The sequence below is a fragment of the Colius striatus genome, chromosome 3 (assembly GCF_028858725.1).
Source record: "Colius striatus isolate bColStr4 chromosome 3, bColStr4.1.hap1, whole genome shotgun sequence".
Taxonomy (NCBI): domain Eukaryota; kingdom Metazoa; phylum Chordata; class Aves; order Coliiformes; family Coliidae; genus Colius; species Colius striatus.
Window position 1 is genome coordinate 89063513 of NC_084761.1, and position 16042 is coordinate 89079554.

Here is a 16042-nt window from a genome sequence, read left to right on the forward strand (position 1 = left end):
CATTTAAAGCATAATTAATAATAACATCTTAGAGCAGCTACATCAGGAATTTAGTTCAGAAGGTGAGTTGAGATGGTAATTTAACTTTCGTTTGGTTTGCTTTAAAAAAAGAGGAAATATTTCACTAATTATTTATATTAGCTTCCAATAAACACAAGTTGTCTTTATGAGTCGTCTGGCAAGGTTTTCCTCTGCCTCGCCTCTGGAGTGCCATCTAGCTAAGTTGTTGTAGCAACAGTCATTAAATAAATGTCAACAGACAAGGATTTATGTTGCATAATAATATTACAGCTGTAGTATAACTGGATTTATTTTAAAGCTAGTCTGAGGTTGCTTTGATGTATAAAGCAGCAACGTATGTCTCTAAATGGCGCAAACAGCCTTTGCAGAACTACTTTGAGTCCGCCAACATTTTTGTTATAGCAGAAGAAGCACAAGGCGTGACTTTTACCTCATTGATTTGTGCAGTAAAAAATACACGCGGGGAAAAAAGTTACTAGAAATCTACGGCTTGATTAGAGGGATGGGCTTGGGTTGTTGGCTTGGGTTGGGGGAGGGCGGTTGCCTGCTTCTAAATTGTCAATGTACGTTCGTCAGTGATTACGTCTTCTGCTAGCTGTTTCTCTGCACCCTGCAGAAATTTCTTGCCATCAGTTACAATGAAAAGCATCGCTTAAAAACCTACGAGGTCAAGCAACCTGACATAGATGTTCCTACTTTCAGTACATACTTTTAATAAGCCACTAGTTCTTGCATGTACAGAATAAGGCATAAGTAAGCACTTTTTCTTAGATGAATTCACGTCTTGCACCTTTTAATATTTTACTATGACCATAAGTTACAAATACAGTGTATGAAAAAAAATCTGTTTATTGATATAATCAGCACATCTTTAAAAAAACCCAAACTAATGTCAAAACACATTTTAAAAATCCAATTGATCATTTAGCCCTGCCAGTTTCTTAACGTCAAGAAAAGAATATTTAGTAGAATCAGAAGTATAATAATCTCATATGTTACTCCAAAGAAAAGGCATGTGGAGAGTGGCAGGCGTGTTAAGTTTCGCGTTGGATTACAATCTACTCTGATATGACCGTAGTGAGTCAAGGATTTTACTCCAGTGGGTAACACTGGGAGAGCTGGGGAGTTGGATATGACGGGGGAAAGATTCTGGCTGCTTTCTTCCAGGGGCAGCCAGGCTTTGAAAGGTATCGAATCAAGCGGTTGAGTCCCAGGGAAGAAACATCGCCCCAAGTCACCTCCTTTGCGCATGAGAAGGCTGAAGTCCAACCCAGCCGCTCGCCCGCGGCCGGCGAGTCCATCCGGGCTCCGGCACCCCCGGCTCCGCCGCTTGGTCCTTCTGCCACTGCTCGCGGACCAGGCTTTAGAAGTTTTCGCCCCAAATTTGGGTATTTGACGGATATGCAAAGAAAACAACTAGTGAAGATCTCCCAGAGCGAGACGAGGGATTTCAGAGCAGAGGGAAAAAAAAAAAAAAAGAACAAAAAAAAAAAAAGGAAGAAACAAGTCAACACAAAACCCAAAAGCGGCTTCTAGAAACGGGGCTCAAGTCGAAACGAGCATCCCGGCAAATGAGCACTTTCCTCAGCACCTCGGTGTATTTCTGTATTTGTTTCGCCGTGTTTCAGGCCAAAGCAACAAAACAAAACAAAATAAACACACCCAAAAAAAGGTCACACCCCTCTCTCCAAAAAAAAAGAAAAAAAAAATCCAAACAAGAGCAAAAAAAGAGAGGTTTTAATCCACCCTGTCTCTCTGCTCAGGGTTTGTATCAAAGCCGAAGCTCCGCCGCATCTCACCGATCGATTTCATAGCGAGAAGCCGTGAGCTTGCTCCAAATACAACGTGAAGCGTAGGAAATAGTAAGAATTAGATGCTCTTCCTTCACTGGAGACAGGTCCGCGTGCACGTACCCCGCTAGATCCAACACTCGACTGTCCCCGCGGGAACACGGGGTACTCCGAGCTGGTCGGTTCAATTACATCTGATTATGCCCTAAAATGTACGATAAAAGCTTGACCTCCCACCAAGGTTGAGTTTTATGAGGTGATTTTCCCAGTCATTTTCGGGAAAATAAATTCAAACCTTTAGAAACAACGATGGACCAGATATTCCTTTTAGCAGTGAATAGCAGAGGGAGAAACAAAATAGTTATTAAAGGAATTGAAAAAATAGCTTGGCATGCATAATACTTCATATAATATCACATTACAGCTTAGTTTGCATAACTAGCCATACAGCTCCCCATCATCTGATAAATAATCATCTGATTATTTTTCTTTCCTTCTTTTTTAATTGCCAGTGCAAACTATTAATTGATTACACAAACCCATCCCGTAAGAGACGGACAAGCCGAGGCGCGTTTTCCTTAGACTCCTCGGGAGACTGAAATAAGTGGCAAATTCAATGGTAAAATACAGTATGTTGAGTTGTATCTACACATAACTTTTTTAACCGTGTATTTTAGCCAATAGTTTGTCAGAGAAATAAAACGAAAGCAAAGAAACCAAATCCTAGCTGCTCAGACTTCAGTGGGGCGAATTAATTCCAACAATTTGCCTTCAAGTCGTTTCAAATCAAAAAGCCTGCATCGAGAAGGACTAGAGGCATCAGCACATGCTCGGGTATCGATCGTATCAAAACGAGAGTAGCAATAGGGGGATGTTTACGAATTAAGTGGCTAAAACAAAGGGCCTTGAAGAAGCCACGGGAGGCAGGGATCCGCCGGGTCTCCCACTCTGCACGAAAAGTAGACGGGGCAGAGGAGAAAACGAACCGTTCCCTGAGCCGGAGAGCTGGCCCGGGGCGGTGGAAGACCCGAGGAAGGTCTCTCGGCCGAGGAGGGGGCCCCGAGGCTTCGCCGTCCGTGTGGAGGGGACGGTGGGGCCAGGAAGCGTCTCCGGACCCGATGATTCCGTACATTCGTCTCACGCTCGGCAACTCTGCGGTGTGAGGGGGAAAGCGGCTGTTGGGGGACTGTAGCCCCCAGAAAACACCGGCCTGCGTCACCCCGGGGTCGAGGCGGCGGTAAGGACTTTGCTGTTGCCACGGGGCTGCATTTTCTTTGGATGCGCGGCGGGGGGAGCCCCGCCGACCCGCTCTCGGCTCATGGCGGGGGTCCTCGTAGTCCTCTCTGTTCCCTCCGACTGCTGCGCGTCGCTCCGAGTTAACCCCAGAAATAAGTTTATTGCACGTTTTTAAAAAAAAGGGGGGGAAAAAAAAGATCAAAAAGCAGAAAACAGAGAAACGAGTAAGTTGGAAATAAAACGTCCGGAGAGGAAGAGGGGGTGGAACTGGAATCCGGGGGAGGGGGGCGAGAGGGCAGCGGTCCCGGCACAGGTGGGCGCTCAGACGAGTCCTGTCATCTGCGACCGTAGAAGAGGGAGGGAGGCGGCGGGGAAGGTGCCCAGTGGGTAGCTGACGCCGCTGGAGAAGCCCACTAAAGGGGGTGACATGTGGGGCAGAGTGAAGCCTAAGGCGCTCGCCGGCGAGTTCTCGTGGTACAAAATGGGGACCCGCACTATCCTTTGGGCGGCGTGGGAGAGGTTGGCCGCCTCCAGGTCGGCGGCCAGTTGCCGCTTCCACTTGTTGCGGCGATTCTGGAACCAGATCTTCACCTGGGTCTCGGTGAGGTGCAGTGAGGCAGCCAGCCCGGCCCGCTCCGAGCTGCTCAGGTAGCGCTTCACGTCGAAGGTGGACTCCAGCTGGAAGACCTGGCTGCGGCTGAACACCGTGCGCGTCTTCTTCTTGCGGCCGGCTGCCCGTTGCTCCGGCTCTCCCTGCTCCTCGCCGCGCTCCTCCTCCTCTTCGCGGCCGCCGGGTCCCGGCCGCCCGCCCGCCGGGCCGCGGGATGCCGCTGGCCCGCCGCTTCCTGCCCGCTCCGCCGGCTCCTCAGGCAGCTCGGGCGAGTCCCGGTCGCTGGCTGCGGAAAGAGGCAGAGGGCTGCGAGGTGGAAATGCTGAGCCGGGGAGTGCCGGGAAGTGGCGTATCGCCTGGCCGGCTTCTCGCCCTACTCGCTGGAGGAGAGAAAGCGGCTGCGGAGAGAGCCATGCCGGGATGGCAAGAGGCGCCCGGGGCAAAGGACCCGGGCAAAGGCTCCTACCGCTGTTCTGCCTTTTGCTATAAACTCCCAAATACTTTACCTACACACAGGCTCACGTATACTTACATAGAAACACGGAACTGATATTTCACGTGTATGTACATAGACTCACGTACAAGGTCACATCTATACGTATGTGTATACACATCTATGTGTATGAACGCACCTAAACGAACACATAGATATACACATAATATACCTTTAGATGCATTTTCTGCACATGTAAATACAAGTGTACACACACGTGCATATGGATATAAGTATGTATATACTTTTTGTGTATGTACCTACACATATGAATGCATGTAAACTCTTACACACACGTGTATATACTTACACACACATGTCTACACAAATACACTTACAAATAGATGTACAGATATATATTCACAAGTACACATGTAAGCATACAGCTGTGTGTAAAGAGGGGTCATAGTGCATGTGTGTATACAAAGGGAGATAAAGGAAGAAATATTTTCCCTTCACGCTGTTTTGAATCTGATAAACCAAATGGATCGGATCAGCTACTCTAATACTGGGACATCGCCTCCCAGAATGTATCTGTGGAGTTTCTAACATTGTGTTTTCCACGTGCAATTTTGAAGGGGAAAAAAATTATTTCCTATTTTTAAAGAACAGAGGAAAAAACGGGAAAAAAACCCTAGAAAACCAAGGTAGTTGTTTCTGGAGTACTTTTCTGTTTCTAGACGTACTTTTGAGAGAAATGAAAAATATTAATGAACTCATCACTGTAAAAAGAATCTCTGGATTATAGATTACGCCTCTTGAGCAACAGTGAGAACTCTACAGGCTCGTGTAAGATCACTGAGACATGACGAGCGACAATATTTTTTCTATCAGGATAAAAATAACCACTGATTGCAGGCCATAAACTTTTTCAGATGTTCCTTTCTGTCCCCGAACTCAGACTTTTCCTCCAGCGCCCTTCCAGCGGGGTGTCTTCAGGGTCTGGCGCTGTCTGCCCTTGCCCCTGCCGCGCTGCTGGAGGCGGGCGGGCAGGCGGGCGGCGGGGCCGGCGCTGAGGGAAGGGGCAGCCGAAGAGCAGGGGCTCGAGCTCAGCTGCTTCCCCAGCTTTCGGAACTCTCTGCTAAAGATTGTGCTCCCAGCTTTCCGGCTTGTTGGGGCACCAGAAAAAAACAAAACAAACAAACAAAAAAAACCCCAACCCAAACCCACTCATATATCTCTTTTAAAAAAAAAAAAGAAAAAAGGAGAAAGGGAAAAGGATAGGGAAATAAAAAGGGAAATAAAAAAATACTCGAGCGAGCAAACAACTCCTGTTTAGGTTTCTGCGGCGGGGCGGGGGCTCCAGGTATCTGACACATCTTGAGGATTTCCGGAGATTTGCCCCGGGAGGCAGGGCAAGGGCTGCGGAGGGCACCCCAAGCATCCCACTCCGAGCCTGCCCCCAGGGCCGCTGCGGGACCGGACCCTCTCGGGGGCAGCAGAGACTTTCTCCCTACCCTCCCCATCCCCAGCCGGGCCCAACGACTAAGGATAGGGAAGAGAGACTTACTATCGGGACTGGCGCAGCCCAGGAAGGCGGCGTGCGCTCGGCGGTACCAGTCGACGGCGGCGTCGCGGAGGGGGCAGCCCGGGGCGCCGAGGTGCAGCGGAGAGCGGGGCCCGCAGCGCGGACCCCCGCGCCCGCCGCCACCCGCCGCCGCCCGCCGCACCCCGCCGCCTGCCGTGCCCTCGGTGCCCAGCAGGTCCTCGATGAAGAAGGATGAGACGCGGGCGGAGGTGGAGCCGGCGCTTTCCGTGGCTTCGTCCGGCATCGTCGGAGAGGGCTGCGGGAGGGGAGTCCCGGCTCCCGCCGGCGGCTGACTCCTCGGCTCCCCGCTGCCCCGCGGCCGCCTCCTACCTCTGCCTAGCCCCGTGGATGCTCTCCTGGTATAAAAGGTTTTTTTTCCGGAGTAATCATTTCAGATCGCGGTTTGCCATCATTTCCTGCAAGCTAGGAGGGGAGGGGGGAGGGGGAGGAGGGGAAGGGAACGGGGAAAAAAAAAAAAGCAACGAGGCAACCCATCGGAGGCGCCAGATTCTGCGCGAAAACGATAATAACGAAATAAAAATGTCATGCGAGTTAAACGCTGGACACGGGAGGGGGAACCCTGCGATTGGAGGAGCGCGGCGGCAAATGGGAATCCCGCGGGGGAAGCGCGAGGCGCGGAGCGCGGCGGGGCCGGGCGCTGCCGGTGCCTGGGCGTGGGCGTGCGTGGGTCTGCGTGAGTATCTGTGTGTGCGTGTGTGTGTGTGTGTGTGCATATGTGTGTGTGTGTGCGTATGTGTGTGTGTGCGCGCGTGTGTGTGTGCGCGCGCCGCCCCGGGACTGCCACTCATGAGCTCTTTATTTAGGTCAATTAGGGAGCAAATCCCAGCTCGGGGGGAGAGGCAGCGCCGGCCTTACACACGGGCTGCAGAAGAGGGGTTGGGCATGGCCGTTCCACGTCCTGGCCTTCCCATTGGCTGCAGTGGGTTCAGTGGGCAGTCCAGACAGCCAATCCGCACCGCAGACATCGCGGTTATATTAATATCATTAATAATAATCAACCACCTCTCCCCCCACCCCCACCCTTCGCCGGGCTCTTTCATGCGGCCGGCGTCGGCGATGGACGGAGGAGATGCGCCCTCCGCCGCCCAGAGAACCGGCTCGGCCTTGCGGCTGAGTGGTGAGGTTGCCCTTGTCCGGAGCCCATGGGTTGGGGCACTTGAATTGAGGGGAGTGACGGGGGACACAGTCACAACATCCCCGCCCCCGTGAGCAGGCAAGTGACCGCGGGCACGGGCTGTCCCACCGTTGGAGGGAAAGATGCCCAGCACGAGAGGGTGGGGGATCTTCGTCTATAGGGTCTTCCGAGGCCCTGTTCGTGACATCTTCCTTTACATACATATATGTGTATATACATGTGTGTATACATATATGCATATTTTTTATATGTGCATGTTATGTCTGCATAGTTTGTTTAGAAAGAAGGCCCCCGCTCACCGAAGATGGGGCCCTCCACACCACCCCGTCTTTTACCAAGATACAATGCACTGCTCGCTCCAGCGAGTACCCCTGGCTCCTGGCGCCCCTGGCACCCCTCAGCAGCCCGACTTTTTATTGCTATTTCTGTTGTAATTCCTCTTCATGGAAAGCCAGAGAGCCCCTCTCCACCTGCCCTCTCTTCCCGATCCTCTGGATCCGCCTGCCTGGGGACTATCTGGCAGGGACCTCCAGTAACTCCACAAAACCTCCTCTTATTGCAGGGCTCCGCGGCAGGAATTATCTTCTGCTCTTTTCCCTTTTGAGAGCAGGCAAGCCGGGTTTGTAGAGGAACGAGTCGGTCCCGAATGCACGTCGGAGACCCGTGGAGATTTGGATGAGTACACAGGTGTCCCTGCGATGTTCACGGGCGAGTCATCTCCCTCCTCCTGCTCTGCTCTGCTCTACCTCTTTTTGCTGGAGTATCTATCCCTATTGTTCCTCTTTAGTGTATTCCTAGATAAGCATCCCTTTCCCAAGCCCCGCCTCCCCTTCAGCTTTTGAACGGAGGCACCGATTGCTGCCCGGAGGGATTGTCCGGCGGGGCTGGGGTGCAACCGGGTGCGGAGTGGGTCTTCCCGTCACGGAGGGGCCCGTTCCCTTCCCCGATATGGTGATGGGGACCTTTGAGGTCAGAGCCTATTTCAGGAAAGAAGATTTATTTTTGTAAAAATTAGTTTTGAAATTTAAAATTTAAACAAACAAACGTAGTATTTCCACTTCCAAAGACTCCAAGAAACCCGCAGTCAGAGCTCTGAAATGGACACTGTAAAAAGCAGGAATATACAGGGACACGTTTGGTTTTCTATGTTACCTAGATAGAGACCGAGAATTATAAACCAGTCAAAAGGCTTTCGTCACTTGTTGCACAGGAATGATGTTAACGAACATTGCTTTCAAGTTCTGCGTATCTTGGTGCGTGTTGCTTGCTGTATAGACAACGTCTGAGAATCCGTAAATTATCAGCTCTATTTGCCTGGCAGACTCGGAAAATTTACCTGTGATTTACGGAATAAAGAGAAAAATGTGGACCCTGGATAATTCTATAAACTTTACATACACTGTGCAAACGATATGTGTGTATCAGAGCCATATTTTGTAAAGTTTCCCTACACTGTGATCATGCAACCTATTGAACATTACTTGCTCTTGGCTTATAAATAATATAATAAAATAAATTACAGCAAATTTTCTCTTGCTTTTTCCTCCCTCTCCTTATTTCTTTAGCATAACTTGTAACTGGTGTGCAGTAAAGCTGAACTCTGTGAAAAGTCATGTACATTCAGACATATTCCTGAAACTCAAAATCAGGATAAGTATAATTCTCTGTCCACCATTACAACATTGTACGTACACGTCCATGTGTATGGGGTATTTTTTAATGCCTGTAGTTATGTTTACGTACCTTTTCCTTTGCTATAGTTACATGGCTACCAATACTTTGTGCTTAATACTCCTTATACTTATTGTGATGATGAGGAGAAAAGGGCGTGTGTTTGTTTACTCGCTGGCTCCCTGCAGCCACCCAGCAGGTCTCCGTGTAGCCAGCAGAAAAAGCAGTCAGACAAAGTATTTTAGTAATTTAGTGTCCGAAAGGCATCCTGGGCTCTTGCCCTAACTCCTTTGTATGTCACTTGCCCGACGAGGCAGGGGGAATCCGTTATGCCGAGAGCATTGCTCTCACCCCCGACTAAGCAAGGGCCGTTCCAGAGCGACTCATGGGCCGGCTCTTGCGGTGAGGCAGGACCTCTTCTTCTCACACCGCCTCCTCTCTCACAGCCATCTGTTTGTACCACGGTAAACCCTTTATTTTATTTGTTTGGGGCTTTTTTCAGGCAACTGAGTGGAGAGGCTTCCCCTGGGCAGCAAGCTCCTGCCTGCCCCGTGTTTTCAGCAGAAGTGGCTTTGAGATCAGATTTAGACTGCAGGTGGTGAACCCTTTATTCTTATTTTCCCCCTGCGTCTGTTTCTTTCCCAGGTACATGTTTTTCTCTGAAGCTTTGGAGACCTCCAGACCTGGAGCAGCTCTGAGATGGCTGCTACCCGTGGCCCTGGCACTGTTGCCTGTGGGGTCCCTCCTCCTGAGCATCCCTGGCTCCTAGTCCGTGCCGGTCACTGGTGTGGGATGCCCACCAGCCACATGCCCACGGGATATCCCTCCAACACCATCTCCGATGGCTACTCAGCTTTTAGCAGGTTTTGCCCGACGTGAGTGCAAAGCACGGGCGGCTGTTACGTAGAGGGCAGAGAGGAGTGGGGATTTGGGGTCGAGCGCTGGAGGGAATCAGCAGACGGAGGGGGTTATTTTAGGGGCCGAATATGTATATGCGAGTGTGACAAGTGCCTCCAGTGAGCCGCGGTGATGTCGGACTGCCTGCTCTCGCTGGAGCGGGCCTGCTTGCAATATGAATGCAATTACCCTGCTAGTGTTTGATGTCTCCCCCTGCTCTACCCCTACCAGCATCACTTCGATGTGTCGTAAAATAGAAATGAAAGACAGGTTTTAGCGTTCACTACCTAACCTCTGCTCCTCTCTGCTTTTAAGGGCTGGTGGTACGTTTGGAGCCGGGTCTTTGCCGGAGATGATTTAATCCCCAGCGCAGCAGGCAGAGAGGGCTTTTTAGGAGGGGGAGTCATCTCTCCCTTCTCCATGCTGAAGAGATCGCTCCATTCCTGTCACTCTCCTAACAGATCAGCCAGCAACGCTACGGGTAAGGAAATATTTGATCAAGATCTGCCTCGGGTTAATATCTTTAAACATATCTCTATATATATGCATACACTTATAAATAAAAATAATATTATTTTCAGCCAGGTTCTTTTCAGCCATAAAAATAAAGAAAATCAAGATCGTATTTGCATCTTCAGTAAACTGCCAAACGTCAAAGCAGGTATAACGATGCAAAAGCAAGTGAGTTTTGGGTCTAATGCTGATTTAGAGGAGAGGTGGTGACAAGACTCTTCGGATATCTTTTTAAATAAATAAAAAAATCAACCAGGAGGTGTTTGCATCGCCTCTAAACCTCTGTATAACATCTTCTTCCTCCTGGTCCCGAGGAGTGCTGGGGAGGAGGGTCCTGGGGGAGCAGGACCCGAGGGAACGGAGGGGCGGGGGTCACACCCCGCTGGTCCTTACCGGGACCAGTGCAGGGGGTGTTTCAGAGGGCTGTCCCTACCTCCCTGCCCCCCCAATCCTTCCCCAAGTGAGGGTCCTTTGCGCATCTGATGGGCGTACCCCATTTTGGGTGGCCTTTCCGACAGGGAACCTCAAGGGACAAGGAATTTCTTTCCCCTCCCCTGTCCCCTCCCCGCCTGTAGAAAAGCCTAAACCCCTTCAAATATGGGTTAAATAACACTGAAGTGCAGCAACACTTAGTGGAATTCCTTTCTGATTTTGCAATAAATTTTAAGGGATACCCGAAGATTGAATAACAGAGAAATTGATAACTATGATTTGTAGAATTGGGTGTGATTTTTTGTTTGTTTGCTCTTTGTTTGTTTATTCTTTATTTATTTGCTTTTCATTTATTTATTTGTTGTTTGTTTTCAGTAAATGATCTCTACAAACCCAACACTACTGAGTTCTTCTCCATCAGTGATACTGGCAGAGAACTTTCCCCCTTTCAAGGACGCTACACAACCCATGTTGATTCTCATGAATGTATTCATTATTCACAGATAGTCACTAAGTGCTTTGGATGGAAACTTCCAGCCCACAGCATCTCCTGACTCTCCGTGATGCTCGTTAAAGATGTTACACAATTTGGAGCAGGATTCGTGTCGTTTAAATGCTGTTTCCTTGCTAAGTCAGGGAGATTTTAACCCATGATAAATTATCAAACTCTGGAATAGCCTTAGGTGCGGGAATACATTAACGAAGAAAACACTTGGAGAGTGATTTGGAGGAAGAGCTATTCCCTGTGTTAAAATCCCAGACTCTTTCACAAATATTTATTAATTGTCTGACGGGAGATGGGGAGTGAGAGAGAAAATGGATCATCAGCAAATTATATATCTCTGAAAAACTCTGAAAAAAAGTTACTTTAAAGTGACTTTTCCAGAAAGATCTTTGACATTGATTTCCTCACACAGTTTTAACTTTTTGTTTTTAAAGATATACATGCAGTGAGAGAATACTTGATTTTATTAGTACTGGTTAGGGTCAGACACAGGAGAATTATTGAGGTCATGTGAAATAGATGCCAATAAAGCTTTTATTATTGTTATGCAGGCAAAAGAGCAAAAGAGCATTATGGAAAGAGATCCTTACCAGACTTAACCGTGGATTTTTTTTCTTTTTCTGTTAACAATCAAGTTGGAAAATACAGAGACAGAGTAAAAATACTCTGAAAAGTATTGAGCTTTAACCTAGATTTTTGGAATTATTTTTCCTCTTGCCTAAAACAAAAGGTCTAGGGGGAAAAACCTAATGTACTGCATTGTCACAAAGGAATACAACTGTTAAAGATGTCATACAACCTTTAAAAATTCCACTGTTGTGTTATATAAGAAACTTTTTTTTTTTAAATTAAGAAGGTAAACTTTGTCTCTACTTTGCATGTCCCCACAGCTTGAATCTGAAGATTTTCTACCAGAGGTTGAGGATTCTAAAGTAAAATGTAATTAAAATGCTACCCTCCTTCCCTCATCCAATTACAGATGATTTTAATGGAGAATTAAACCATTTTCAAGGACTGCAATGACCTTCCCCACGTGTTGTTACATTGGATTCTTAGATCAAAATTCAAAACCAGTTTGAGCTTAGTGAAGTTGGTAAAAACTCATACCTTCTTAAATCTGACTGACTCAGGAGTTTTAGATTAATTCCAGGATAGAGCCAAATTCGATCAAAGAAAGTATTACAAACTTGCAGTAGAAGACATCCTTTGTATTTTTACAGTTGTATAAAAGGAAAACTGAAGTATGAATCATAGTTAGCCCCCAAATGACATTAACATGCTGGCAAAAATTATACTAGCTTTTGAACTTCAATAGTGTATTCTAAGGAAAAGGTTTAAGAAAGCTTGGGAAAATGACATGGAGCTTTATTATACAAAAAACCCACCTGTATTCATGAGTTATATTAATAAGAAGCAAGTGAGCTCTGTATAGATAGAAAGCAGAAAGCATTCCCTTTCCACTGACTTGTAATTCATTTATCATAAAAGAGGACAACATATCAAGCTGTAAAACTGCCATTAGATCAAGGAAAGTATTTTTCATTGTCATGTGAAAATTATACTTTTGCAAATCATATCTGAGTGAGGCTTACATATATCCCCTAAAAACCCCTCTGTCATCAATAATATATGTGTATACAAATGTAAACCCATGAATGTTTGAGTCAGTCTAGAAATAATCTCTACAGAAATCAAGGAGTAGTTAAAGTTTATGTGAGTCATTAAAATCTGGGGATGAATATAATTTTTAAATGGTTCTGTAATGTATTATAAATAGTTTTGCAAAGCTCCAGCATGTGTGGAGATACATATCTAGAGATATATACAGTTACATACATATGAATGTATTTATTGTGGTATACAGAAACTACATTTTCACATGAAAGTAGTGTTGAAATGCCTTTAGAAAACACTGGACATAGTCAAAATTAGTATTGCAGTGAACTCAGATTCTAATGCAAATGCATGGAAACCCCAAATGCATTCACTTTCTTGTTCTGGATTATTTTGTTATCAAGTCTAATTAGTCCTAGAAAACCCTGAAGCAGTAGGAAGCTTGGGTCAAACACTGAGTGAACCTGGTAGTAAGGCTCTGTTTGCTTTCTCTTGGCAAGCAGCACTGAGATGTGCTATCTTCCCCCAGATCTCAGTGGGGCTAGGCAGGAAACCCAACCATATCAACTCCTTCTCATAAGATTCCCCTTTGACTTCACAGACTCCTTGAGTTGTGTTAAGACGGCATGAGCCAGTTCCCACAATAATTCCTCGTGAAACCTGAACACCCCAGCCCACATTCTGCCCTTGTGAGGACATGAGAAGTCAGCCCAGAAACTTACCCAGGCCTCTGGCTATGAATAATAAAATCTACACAGCACTTATCTGAAGTTGGAGCAAAAAGTGGACCTGCTGCAGAAAAATTTCCATATCAAACTTTGTAAATCTGTGACTGATCCAGAGAGAGCTAAAGTCTTGATTTAAATAGAGACATTACTGGAGAGATGGGCAAAAACACCTGAAGGTTCATCACAGGGGTATGTCCTACCAACTAAGTAGGAAGAGGTACCAATACCCCTTTCATTTCCTTCTCTCACACATCTACTGAGTGGGGGGATTAATCAACTAAGTAGAGACTTCTACACCCAATCTTTTAATCCTATGTCCCTCTTAAAGACAAAGCATATCTATCCATCATTGTCCACACATTCAGGGAGTAACTGTCATCTAAGAAAAGTCAGATGAAATACATGTCTCCTTTCAATTGTCTGGTCTAGGAGAAATTTTCTCACCATTCCATGACAATACATAAGATGGTGCAGGGTGAAGGGCAGCCCTACAGAGAAGAGGCAGTTAACTGAAATGACTGCTCATAGCCTTCTCTGTAAACTTACTCCTTGGCAGATTTTGGCCTATCAGTCGCATTGTAGACCATGTCAGGACATTTACAAGATAATAAAGTCCATGCTCTACTCCTGCTAGATATGAGACCACCCTGTTTTGGAGTGGAAGAGCATGTAGTCTGCAGATCCAAGCTGTGTCATGCTGTTTGCACTTAGGACTAAAGGATGAAGTCACCACGGATCCAAACCAAAACACTCAAAACTCTGTTCATCTGACAAGGGACAGAAGTTTCCTCAGACAGTAGGAAGAAAACATGCTCTGTCACCATGGTGTGCAGTTATGGTAGTTTGAGTAGATGATGTGTGTGTTGCAAAGAATATCTCTTGCCTACATGTCCTCCTCTCCCTAGCAGCATCCTTGCAAAAGCCTCACAAACACCAGACTCTTAGCAGTATTTATAGCTATATCTCTATCTGATGAGCTGCTCTAAAAGTAGGCTAACTCAAAACATACCACATCACTGCTTGGAAATGCAGATGTGAAAGGATATCTGGATCTAATATACAGATCACCTTATGGTGTGGCAGGTTTCAGTTTCCACAATAGAGAGTGCATTTGTGCTAGGAGTGATTTAAGCCATTTGGGACCTTCAAAAGCAGAAATCCTTCATGAACCTTATTGGAAATGACTACACTTGGTGAAAATAAAAAAAGAAGAGAAACTAGAGGGGTGATCCAAGATCACACACATCTAAAGAGTGGGAAGGAAGCCCTTTCCAAAATGTTGCTCTTTCTCACAGAAAACGGCTAAGTTAAGTATGAGAGAAATATCTCCATTCCTTTGTTGAGGTGTGAAGTCCTGCTAATGCCGATGGAACTGATATCTTATTGGAAAAATACACTATGTTTGGTTTAAAACAGTCAGTTTATTAAATATTAGAAATATTGGCCTTCCCCTTTTCCATTGCATTTTCCTTTTTGCATTTCTCCTTTTGCTGAGGGAGGCAATGAGGAGGACAACAAAGCAGATCTTTCACTTCAGATACACCTGGTGGATTTGAGCTCAGATATTTCTCTTTCCCTCACTGCACGGAAATCCCTTAGGAAGAGCAAAATATCAGCATAAAGATTAGCTATGTAGATTGGAAAGAAGGATTTTGCCCTTGGGTCCAAAAGCTGGAAAGTTTTCTGCAGATCATGGACTCCATAAAACATATGTACTTAATAAACAAGCAAACAAAGGTTGCTCTTGAATCGGGCTCCTGTGCAGTAAAGGAGAACAACATTTGGCAAGTTGGGTTCAGGGGGTTGACACTTATATCCCTTGTATCCCAGAGACACTTTTTTCACAAATATCTGCTTTTCTTCTTTACACCAACTATACTGTTGAGGTGCACAAGAGGAATCTTTCAGAAGCTTACTACAGGTGATCTGAAATGGCATTTCCTCACAGAGTTGACTGTCCCCATGTAGAAAATGGAGGGAGCATGTCTGCCTTGTCAAAGAGGTGAACCGGATGAGCTAAGAACGTTTTCTCTCATTCACATCTACTGTCTTATTGTCTGCACAGGTCATCAGGGAAAACAAGAGGGGAAGTAGCTGTAACAATGCCAACACTTTGGGCTTTTGACACTCCTCTGCAGCAGGAGCTCAGTGTCTTTTTGCCTCCCTCTGTTCTGGAGCTGTCAGCAGGTAACACACTCTGACGTAGATCTCAGAGCTGCTGAAACGTTATATGCTCTGTTTCCACAGAGCTCGTCTGACTTTGTCTTGCTTCTTGCTTTGGGTGAAGCATTTTCAGTCCCCTTTACAGCCCCAATGGATTGTCCAGGTTTGGTCAAGCCTAAGAATCTGTCCTCTTACATTTAGTAAGAGAGAAACATGTCTACCATCTGCTTGCAATTGCTCTCTAAGAAGCCAAGAGTAGCCTTTGCTTTCATGTGTCTCCTGAACATTCGAAAACCAGTATATTCAGACTGAGACAGATCTTACCGGGACTTTTTGGTTGTCAGACCAAAGGCCTGAGCACCGTTGGGTCTCCGTAGGGTTCATGTGGGATAGAGGACATTTGTGTTCAACAAGGTGGCTGTCCATGGCAGCAAGCATGTGTTTCCAGAGTGCCATGATTCCCACTTGGGACAGGAGTCAGACAGAAATCAGATGTCAAGTCTAATATATTTATCTTGGCTTTTTCTGCATGGAGAGGGAAAAGGGGCACATGCAGAGGGTGATCCATCTCCGCTTTCTATGCATCCCTGCTTGGCAGGGAAAAAGGCTGCTGCAGGTGCTGCCAAAACTCCCTGTAGAGGACAACAGCATTAAACCAAACATCCAGCTTCTAGCTGTTTGACAT

General features: G+C 46.6%; 1 protein-coding gene across 1 annotated transcript; it reads right to left on the minus strand.

Annotated features, from left to right (window-relative positions):
* Positions 1-3368: 3368 nt before the first annotated feature.
* On the minus strand, positions 3369-5989 carry HMX1 (H6 family homeobox 1). Its single transcript, XM_061993874.1, has 2 exons — positions 5661-5989; positions 3369-3943 (listed from the first exon to the last, which is right to left on the minus strand). Exons 1-2 carry the CDS (start codon positions 5920-5922, stop codon positions 3369-3371), a joined length of 837 nt encoding a protein of 278 aa, XP_061849858.1. The 5' UTR covers positions 5923-5989.
* Positions 5990-16042: the final 10053 nt, after the last annotated feature.